Genomic DNA, 11,013 nt, shown 5'->3' with positions numbered 1-11,013 from the left:
CGGATTAGGCGGATCATCCGTCAAGTGAGAGGCATAGCCAACTGATCTGATAACAGTCCTGGCTGAAAAGGCCCATTCTCTGTAATTTGAACCATCAAGTTTTATGTCTATGGTCATAGAACCAGCCCCAAATTCATTCCTTGCCATATCTTCTAGGACTGAGAACGGTAGGAGCAGCCACGTACAGCCCTGAGTTGCTGTAAAGCAACCAAGGGCAGCGAAGAACGGCACCAATTTGGCCGGCAGCAAGGGGGACGGGAACACTGCTGGAGAGCAGTTCCCGCAAAGATGGCGACGAAAATGAGATGAGCTGGAGATGAGGGGCTCGCTGGAGTCAACTCGCCGGCTGCGATTTCATGGGCGGCGGCAGAAGAGCAACTAGGGTTTCCCTATGCTCTGATACCATGATACCATGTTTCGTATGACAGAGAAACGAGATAATGCCGAACTGATTTCTGTATTGAGAGAAAGAGACGATATACAAGCTAGTACATGGGCCTGGGCCTTACTCTAGACTATGGGCCTATAGAAGAACATACACACACAACACACACACTTAACAGATACAACTCCGAAAGAAAAAAACTTTGAGAAAACAAACTTCACACATCTCCATATTTGATGGACGGTGGATTGCAAATCATTACCGAAAAGTAGTAACAGACTAACAGCACACAGACCTAAACACGTACTCCCTCTTATACGGAGTAGTATTATTCAAAAACAACGACGAGAATTCATGATCGGAGCAAGTACTAGTTTCTTGATAATAATACGAAAGGACAAAGTAATAGTAGCACACATAGACCTAAACACGTGCTAGTTTTTTGATAGAAATAATACAGCAGTAAGTTCTTCCCCCCTCTTATAGTATTATTCAAGTGGCAGTATGTTCGTGCAGAGCAACACCTTTGCCAGTTTATGCTTAATTTCTAACCGTGTTCCTAAACCATTTCCGCCAAGTAATAACAGCAGTGACATACACCTTGTCATATAGCTTGTCCAATTGCCCAAAATAAGCATACCTCCATCTCTTCTTGAACAAGAGGCCACAAAATAACATCCAAACGCCCGCCACAAATCCCACAATAAATCCAAGAAGAAAATCCATTTGTGGGAGACCGTCATCATGCCATCTTGCTGAATCTCCTGGTGTTGACGGATCTCCTGGAGGACCAGGACATTGCCTTGGAATTGGATGTCCACAAAGACCAGGATTACCGAAGTACATAGAAGCTGGATCATCTGCCTTGAGGATGTCTAGTTGATGTCCTGAGGGTATTCTTCCTGACAGATTATTATATGACAAGTTTAGGTAGCTCAAATATGTTAGATCTGACAGGCCCCAAGGAATTACACCATCAAGTTTGTTCTTTGAGAGGTCAAGAGACTCCAGTGATCGAAGATTGCCAATCTTATATGGGATATTTCCACTCAACAAATTTGATGATAAATTCAAATTTATGAGACCAGCAAGAGAGCTTAGTTCCTCTGGGATTTCTCCAGCTAAACTGTTGCAAGATAAATCAATGCTCATAAGGTATATGGTATTCTCCCTGTAGTCAAGCACTTGACCTTTTATTACAACCGATAGGCTGTCATTAAACTGTCCATTGCTAGACATAGTCAAAGGACCAGAAAGATAATATTCATTGAAAGGATTATCAGCATGGAAACCCTCAACAGTGGCAGTCAAAGCTGTTAAGTTCCCTAGAGATCGCGGTATGGACCCAGAGAAGCTGTTATTAGATAAATCTAAAATACGAAGAGCAATAAGTCCCAATAATTCATTTGGAATGCGACCAGAAAAGTTGTTCGATCTTAACCGTAGCATTAGCAAATAAGGCATGTCTTCACTAATCCATGCAGGTAACTTCCCGGTGAATTTGTTTTGAGTTAGATCAAGGAAAATGAGTGATCGGCATTGTCTTAGGAACAAAGGAAATCCACCTGAAAGATTGTTGTTGCTTAGAAGGAGAATTTCAATTTTCGAACCAGAAGAATCTATGGAGTCCCTGGAAGAGTTGTCGCTAGATGGCTTCCATTGTTTCAGCTCTTCTCTGCCACAATCTGGAAAATCCCCTACAAACAGATTGTTTGAAAGATCTAAGACACACAAGTCTGTCCATTGACAAATTGCCGTCTCAATAGTCTCAGTTATACGATTGGAGAAGAGAACTGCAATCGATAATCTTGTAGCTCGATTATTTGATGGCAGAGACCCATTTAAAAAGTTCCTGGAGATATCCAATATTTGAATTTCATTTGACAACTGCGGCACTGAACCAGTTAAACGATTTGCCTGGGCAAAAAGTGTTATGACCGACAAGGACTCCAAAGTAACTGGTAACTCACCACTAAGTTGGTTCGAGGAGATGTCCAAATGTACAGCATTGGAAAAGGTAGTCCAAAACCAATCAGGGATCGTACTAATGAGACCTGTTCTTGAAATATTAAGATCCGAAATGCCATTTTGCCCTCGAAGCCATTCAGGAAACCTTGGACCCAAAAGACAAGACCCAAACCTTGCAATATCCAGCTTGAACGGTGGTATCCAGTCGAAGTCCGTGATGATTTTCAAATTATTATAAGACAAGTCAATTTCTTTCAAGTTTGTCAGACCAGCAAAATGCTCTTGTGATATCACACCACTCAAGTTGTTGTTTGTAAGGATGAAGACAGATAAATTTGCGAGTGTTCCAATCTCCACAGGCACGGAACCGCTCAAGTGGTTGTTAGTGACATCAAACCAGCTTAAGCTTGTTAGGTTTGCCACAGCTTCTAGTGTTGTGCCACTGATGTTGGCCTCCATCAGATTCAGCTCTTGCAAACTCTTCCAAGAACACAGTAGCCTCTCTATTAGGTCGGTTATGTCCCCACCGATATTGTTGTTATCGATATATAGATATCTTAAACTACACAGATTTTTCAGTGTTGCTGGCATCATCCCCTTCATGTTATTTCCTCCAAGATCAAGGGCCTCCAACGAGGTCAAGTTTCCCAGCTCATCAGGGAACGTGCCTGATAATCCACAGTTGAACAGGTGTAGCCACTTTAGGCTAGTTACACCCCAGAACCAGTTTTGTGCAGCCGGACTATTCAAAGTGTTACGGGACAGGTCAAGCTCCTCAAGAACGGTAAGGTTGTGTTGTAAAAGTGACGGAGCGCTCTTACTGTTAAGGCTACAAAACTCGAGTTTCAATACAATCAAATTTGGAAGGGCTTTCACCGAATGGACCCAGTCAACTGCTGCGCTAAGGTTCACGGTGCCCATATTCAGATGCTCCAGTGATTGGAGACGTGCTAGCCAAGATATATCCATTGAGTGAGTAGGAAAGTAAACGGAGCTTATGTCAAGGTGCACCAATTTGGAGAGGTTGCCTAGCTGAGGAGGCACTGTACCAATAAAATTCATGTTGGAGAGGTCTAGATATGTCAATCTCTTGAGAGAACCCACGAATTCTGGTATCGGCATTCCGTTTCCGAGGTAATTCCCGCTAAGATCTAGATGCTTGAGATGTCTGAGAGCTGGCAGCGAAGAACTTATCTGTCCGGACATAGAATGAGGAGCATCAGCACCTGATAATTCTGCAAAGAAATGATCGTTGTGGAGGTCGAGCTCGACGACGTGGCCGGTCCGGACGCTGCAGCTGACACCACTCCAGTGGCAGCAGCCATGGCCACTCCATGAGTCCAGTCGGCTCGCTGGGTCGCTTGTTACGCCGGCTTTGAAGGAGAGCAGCGCGGCCCTCTCGGTTGGGATGCAGCTCCCATTGAGTATTTCGCTGGCATAGGTCACGCTGAATATGGTGGTGGCTGTTACGATGATGAACAGGAAATTCGCTGCAGATGCATGCGAGGAGGATCGCCGAGTTTCAGCCATTTTATTCTTCTGCCCGGTGTCTGTGCAAGCAACAACATGGAGGCGAATACGGCGTGACTTATACGATCCTCGAGTGCTCTGCACAAAAGGGTGAGATCGAATTCCTCCAGTTCACGTAATTCCAACGCGCAGGGGGAGGAAATTTCCACCGTGCTTCCCTTGATTTTCAGTGAATGGATCAGTGCAGTTAGCAGTCAGTGTCAAGAATTAATCAGCAGGAGGAAAAAAGGTGTGCCGTGTCCATCGTGGAGCACTCGCTGTCAGTGTCTTTTTTGACCTTGAAAGCTTTGCGGTGCTCGGACTCGTCTCCCGGTCGTGATTTGCCTCCAAATCCAGATGAAATTTGATGACACCATGGAGCTACGTACTACTCCAGTCATACCTGATATTTTTGGGTGTTTATCTCTAATAAGAGTACAAATCCTCTTCGAACAATAATTTTTCCCTAACATGCCTGCTATGGCGACAGGCAACAGGATCATAGGAACAGACCAAAGGGCGAGAGGGTCGAGTCTGGTGGTGAAAATTGCAAAGATCGAAATCCAACCAACACAAAGAAACTGGAGCCTGACTCCAAAGATTAATACGAAGAGGGCAAGCCATGACATGCGTGCAGCATGCACACTCTAAACTTACAAGGGCATGGGCATACTAAAAAGAACTAAATGATCTACAGTATGATTAAAAATTTCTGTAAAGAGTGGGTACTGAAGCAATGGCCCCAAATAAAATAGTGCATAGTACGATACAACTGATTAAAGAGCAAAGTTATGAAGCAAATACAGTACGATACAGTCCCTGATTTAAGCTTCTGTAATTCTGTCTTGCAATGAGCAGTTTTCCATGGCAACTTGGAAGAATTCAGGCCACGGATGCTTGTAAGGCGTGCAGTAGCTTGTCAAACACTTGAAAATAAACAATTTTGCATGTCTTGCCAAATAAGAAGACGACAAACACCACCCAAAGACCCACCACAAATCCTGCAGCCAGCCCGAGATAGAAATACTGAACCTCTGGTTGATGCTCATCAACATCACCTTCAGTTACTCGAGGCACCGAACAGTTCCTACAAAGAGGAGGCCCACAGAGGTAGTCGTTGCCAATGTAGGATGATACTGGATCAATGAGTGTCTGCAGCTGATTTCCTGTGGGAACTCTTCCAGAGAGATTATTGTATGACAGGTTCAGCTTGCTTAACTTCGTCATGTCTGAGAAGCTAGAAGGAATTTCGCTGGCGTGATAGATCAAGAGACTCCAATGATCCAGCAAGCCGATCTTCTTTGGAATCTTACCGGACAACCAATTATAGGAGATGTTCAGGTTATTCAGTTTAACAAGAGATGTTATTTCAACTGGAATGTCTCCAACTAAATTGTTGCAGGACAAGTCAAGACCAACCATATAAATGATGTTGCTAGTGTAATCAAGGTATTGACCTTTCATTACCACTACTAAGCTACCAGCATATTTTCGGTGTATCATACAACTCAGGGTTTGCTGGCCTTTCATCCTCCACGCTAAGGGGTTACCTAGTGATTGTCTCTGGTTCTGGACCATAGCCTTCAAGTTACCCAATGTATGAGGTATAGATCCCGATATTCTGTTAGATGCAAGGTCCAAGTATTGTAGGTACCCAAGCTGTGTGAGCTGAACTGGAATAGAACCGGAGAACATATTGTGCCGCAGACGGAGATAAGACAACTTGCGCAATTTCCTTGCTATCCATGTTGGTAACACTCCATCAAACTTGTTATGGGCAAGATCAAGTAGAATCAACTCTGGGAAGCTCTGCAAAAATGAAGGGAATTTGCCTGAAAGGTTGTTCTCATACAAGATTATAGCTGAAATGGATCTTCCTTCCGATACTTCTGGACAGAGGGGAAATTGTCCTACTAGACAGTTCTTTGCTAGATCCAAGACTGACAATAACTGCAACTGGCAAATATACAGTGGTATAGTGCCATTGATACTATTCTCAGAAAGCAATAAATCCATAAGGGATGGAGCTCCAAATTCTCGTGGTAATGGTCCTGATAAAGAATTTCTGGAAATGTCAAGTTCTTCCAAATACCTTGGTAACTGCGGTAGAATACCAGTGAGGTTATTGGAGCTGAGATCAAATATACGAGCTGACGACATAAATTCAAGTGTCCTTGGTAACCTGCCACTGATCTGATTACAAGAGATATTCAAATATTGAACATTTGAAAATACAGTCCAAAACCAATCCGGGAGATGATCCACTATGCTTGCATCAGAAATGTCAAGATTAGTAATGCTGTTCTGCCCTTTAAGCCACAAAGGAAACTGAGGTCCAACCTTGCTACGAGGTAAATAAGCCAGCTTCAATTTAAAGGGAGGAATCCAATTTGAGTTGATCATTATCTGTAGGGAGTTGTAAGACAAGTCCAGTTCCTTCAAATTCACTAAAGGGGCTAAATGTTCCTCAGATATAGAACCATTCAACTGATTGCTATCCAGATACAATTTTCTGAGTTTGCTGAGCATACTAATTTCAATAGGTATTGATCCTACAAGCCTATTAGAAGAAAGTTGAAGAGCGCTCAAATCAGTCCATTGGTTTATCCACTTTGGAATTCCCCCACTGATGTTGGTAAGAGATAGATCTAACAACTCTATCTTACTCCATGCACAATGAGGCAACCCCTCTAAGAATTCAGAAATATCTTGGTTGATCCTATTTGACCACAGTGTTAGCACTCTCAAATTGCACGGATTCTTTAGCAATTCTGATTGTACCCCTGTGAGATAATTGCCTCCAAGCTTAAGTACCTCAAGGGAAGTCATGTTTCCCATTGCATCTGGAAATGGTCCAGCAAATTCGTTATTCGTAAGATCAAGATGCCTGATGGTGCCAACATCCCAGAACCAGTAGGTTGGATTCAAGGTGTCAACCCCACAGTCTGTTAGATCAAGCATCTGAAGTGATGTAAGGTTAGAATGCACTATAGGTGTGTGCGGAGAAACAAGTTCGCACTCACGGAGACGGAGGGATCTAAGATTAGAAGCATGCTAAGTTGAACCCAATTGCCAATAGTGCTGAGATTCACACGACTCATGTCGAGAACCCTTAGCAAAGGAAGACGTGGTAACCACGATAAATCCTTAGTGTGCAACTTATTACCATTAGGATTCCAATTGTTGTGGAGGTCAAGATACAGTAATCTCGAGAGGTTGCCGAGTTGAGGAGGCACTTTGCCTTCAAAATTCATGCAAGAGAGGTTGAGATACATCAAGCTCTGTAGGGAGCCCAAGAATCTAGGTATGGGTACACCTACTCCCCCAAGATAGTTTCCACTGAGATCTAGGTACTCCAAATGATGCAGACCAAGTAAGGAAGAACTTATCTTCCCACTCATTCCATGAGGATTGCCGGAGAACATTGGACCGAACAAAACATCCAAGAAGAAATTATTGCGGAGGTCAAGCTTGACGACATGGCTTGTCCTGTTGCTGCATCTGACACCACTCCAAACACAGCAGTCCTTGCCATTCCAGGAAGCAAGGATGCTTTGCGGATCACTTCTGATGCAAGATCTGAATGAAAGCAGCGCATCCCTTTCAGTTTTGAAGCACCCACCAGCATGGGCTTGTTGTGCATATACAGAGGAGGCAGTCATGGTGGCTAGAACTAGAAGGAGGCAACATGCTGCAGCTGCATCCATAGAGGATATTGGGGATGCAAAATGCAATGTTGTTTTGTGGCTTTCCAAGGCAGACATTCAGTACTTATTCAAAGGAAAGCAATAAGAGCGTCATGCTGGCAAGTGAGTATAAAACTCAACACGAACCCATCAAACAGAGAATTGATTACCTTGACTTGCAACTGGCTGTGTTGAATGTAGACCGAGGACTACTTTTTGAGAGGTCACTAGGGGATATGAATCCCCACCTGAATATCATTACTCAAAAGAGGAGGTTACAGAGTTCGCAAGACGTGAGGAAAATTAATCACGCCAAGAAGCAGCGGCTACCTTTAGATCGACTTTCCTAAGCCGATGAGACCACATGGTAGAGTCTCAGTCATCTACGATGTTCCTAATTATTATAGACTGAGGACTATAATATCATGGTAATACACATTATTCGATCCTCTCCTTGTGACTTGTATGAGAGATTACCGGTTAAAAAACTACATAGGTCACAAATTTTGATTGCCATTGGTGTGAGGTGGGTCAAAGATTGTTTTACAGTTTCAGTTGTCTAGCTAAAATTATAAAGACAATACGGTCAGAATGATTAGTACGTTTCACTTTCAGAGAAGTGGACTCCTGGCAATTTCCTGACATGAGACAAGTCCACTACTCCACTGTTAGTTGGTACTTCCCCTATCCGCGAGAAAACTTCCCGAATCCCCATTCCCATCAGTTTCGCAAGGAATCAGATTTCCACCCTGAACTATTCTTGGCAACGCGCGCAAGAGGGATCTGAACAAACCGTCGATGGCCGCTGCTGCCGCAAGCCGGAGATGGCGCTGCCGAGGGCGTCGAGGAGGAAGCCGAATCGGCGAGGACGACTCGTGCTTGGCCTGCATGAGGAAGAAGGGGCTCAGCCTCCAGGAGGTGCAGCAGGACTGCAGGAACCGCCACCGGAGGAGGAGCCCTGTCTGCGACCTACCGGAGCTGCGCCGCGCGTGTCGACGTCGGCGAGGCACAGACTGCTGGCCATGGGGCGGGGCACGAAAGTTGGGAGGAGTCGGCCCGAAACCATTTGTGCGGTGGTGCCCATGGCCCAAGATTCGTACGAAAACCCGTCATGTGGTGGCTTCGTGCCCGGCACCGTCCGAAGGCCCAGCGGCCCAATCAGACTGCTTTTTTTAACAGAAAAATCTGAAAACTATAATAAAAAAATTGAGAAACAGAGGCCAACGTCATATGGGGGTAAATAGTGAGCTTTATTAAGCCTGCCTCGTTAAAACCTCCCAGGTAAACACCCCTCCCTTCTAGATAATCCCTGGTAAGGAAAAAGAGTACAACCTTGCTCAAAAGGAAAAGAAAATTACAAAAATGAAAAAATTACACAGAGAAAGAAAATTACAAAAGGATAATAAAATTACAAAGACGACAACTATTCTTGTGGAACATAGTATAGGTAAATACTTCTTCCTTTCATAAAGAATAACGTCCACACTTCTCAAGATCGTATTTTGAGCAACGAATAGACCAATAGGATGTAGATTATATGTTACAAATTTTATATCGTTGGAAATGTTTTCAAAATAAAAATCTAATGATATAATTTATGTAACACATAACTCTCAACTCATTAGTCTAATTAGTGGTCAAAGCCAAATCTCGAAATGCGTGTGTGCCATTCTTTTTGAAAAGGAGGGAGTATTTTGAAATGCCGTTAGCAGCTCTGGATTCACCGAAGTGTGTTGAGCTCTAAGTTGGCTAGCTCCATATCCTTCACGGCCATTAGTGTGCTCACCATATTAGGTGTGAGACAAGCTCTTCTTTCCTTAAGTATTCTTCTAGCAAGACTGGAAGCAAACTCCGATGATTTTGTTGAGACGGATACTGTAAACACATCCCGTACTAATACGGCCGAGGAAGCTGTTGATCCACAACATCACACTAGAAGTCTAGAACATTATAGGATCCCTAGAGTCGACCATGATGGCCACACAACACTTATGAGGGTAGATATGTGATTTTATACGTGCGACATCTCTTCCCCATTGTCGTCAAGAACGCAAACCTAACATCGAATATAAACAACACTCCTATGTTGATATTGCTCCCTTTCACCTTCCTGTTGCCAGAGAAGCGTCGGAAGAGGAGGAGAGAAACACGGCGGGAAAAAACAAAGTTGCTCTCTGATTTTTTTTATTTTTGAGCGCTGATGGCTAGGCTTTCTTGCATCTCATAACCAAAACCAGTGGAAATAGACTTGTCTTGGCCCAACAAAGGCCTTCTCTGTTCTAGAAGAGGGAGGTCCAGCAGGTCCAACTAGCCTATTGGGTTGCCTTTGAACACATTTATGTGTTGAACATTATGTCTGAGCAAATGAAACAAGTGTTGCTGACAACAACAAAAAAACGATGAAACAAGTACCCTCGGTGCTCAGTGGCACCCGTTCTCAAATCTTTTGCAACACTATGAGCGGCTGCGCCGGATCAACCGCGAACATTTTAGTCCGTCCCCCACCACCACCACCACATTACCTAATTAATTATAAGGTGGTAGCATTTCAGGCTCCATAAAATCGTGTATGACGATTGACGTGCACTCCATAAACAGTTTTTATTTTCGGCATTTAACTTTATTTGTCGATGTTGTACTCCCTCCTTCTCAAAATAAGTAACGTGAATTTGTATAAGAATCAATACAAATTCACATCATTTTGGGGGCTGTAAACTTTCTATGCACGGCATCTAACTTTCAGCAGTGCATTTCAGAGGTATCCACACAAACGCAAGCGAGGGAAACACGTAGGCCGTAGCACGGCGATAGGAATAGGATGGGACACACCTCATCTTAAAATCCATAGCATATTCCAGAATCCAGCCAGGGGAAGAAAGAATTATAAGGATAATATCCACAGGAACGAACAATCTGATAGAGGCGAGCGTGAAGCGCTGGCATCCACACGAGCGCAGCCCTGCTGCAGAGACAACCATCGATCCATCCATCCATTCATCCATCTGGCCTCTGGCGTGCTCCGGGCAGCATGTGGCTACGAAGCCCACAACCTGTCGAGGAAACGTCAACATGCACTCGGTCGGCTCCGCATGGCGGATCGATCCATCCACTGATCCACGGCCTCGTGGGCGCGCCCGAGCGCACGAGACAAAGGCGGGGTCGCTGCCGCGTCGCCGTCGCCCAAAAGACGCCTTGCGCATGACTCTCGCGCGCGCGCGCTCCGGCCCGCCTGGATCGCGAATCGCAGGTGTTGCCATCGCCGGTGGCAGCGCATGCCGCACATGCAGCTGTGTGTGTCTGAGCGGCGCCGGAGCTAGATGATCACGGACGAGCGGGAGCGGTGCCGGCCGGTGTGGCGCACACACATGCTGCGTACGTTGAGGCTTCCGGTCATTGTTTTACTTGCCTACGAGCAGAGTAAATGTCCGGTTTGAGCTGTGATTATATACGTACCGAACGGGTACC

General features: G+C 44.7%; 1 protein-coding gene and 1 pseudogene across 1 annotated transcript; both read right to left on the bottom strand.

Moving 5' to 3' along the window:
- Positions 1 to 438: 438 nt before the first annotated feature.
- LOC100831632 (receptor-like protein EIX2) lies at positions 439 to 4,075 on the bottom strand. Its single transcript, XM_010233693.3, has one exon. The coding sequence runs from the start codon at positions 3,881 to 3,883 to the stop codon at positions 926 to 928; it is 2,958 nt and encodes a 985-aa protein (XP_010231995.1). The 5' UTR covers positions 3,884 to 4,075; the 3' UTR covers positions 439 to 925.
- A 359-nt stretch (positions 4,076 to 4,434) lies between these two features.
- LOC100831332 lies at positions 4,435 to 8,973 on the bottom strand (annotated as a pseudogene).
- Between the last annotated feature and the right edge of the window lie 2,040 nt (positions 8,974 to 11,013).

Source organism: Brachypodium distachyon, chromosome 2 (assembly GCF_000005505.3).
Source record: "Brachypodium distachyon strain Bd21 chromosome 2, Brachypodium_distachyon_v3.0, whole genome shotgun sequence".
Lineage (NCBI taxonomy): Eukaryota > Viridiplantae > Streptophyta > Magnoliopsida > Poales > Poaceae > Brachypodium > Brachypodium distachyon.
This window is presented reverse-complemented; position numbering and strand designations above follow the sequence as displayed.

Bases quoted from the DNA above. Each gene is read 5' to 3' on its own strand.
- LOC100831632 (XM_010233693.3), bottom strand. From the start codon at position 3,883: ATGGCTGAAACTCGGCGATCCTCCTCGCATGCATCTGCAGCGAATTTC.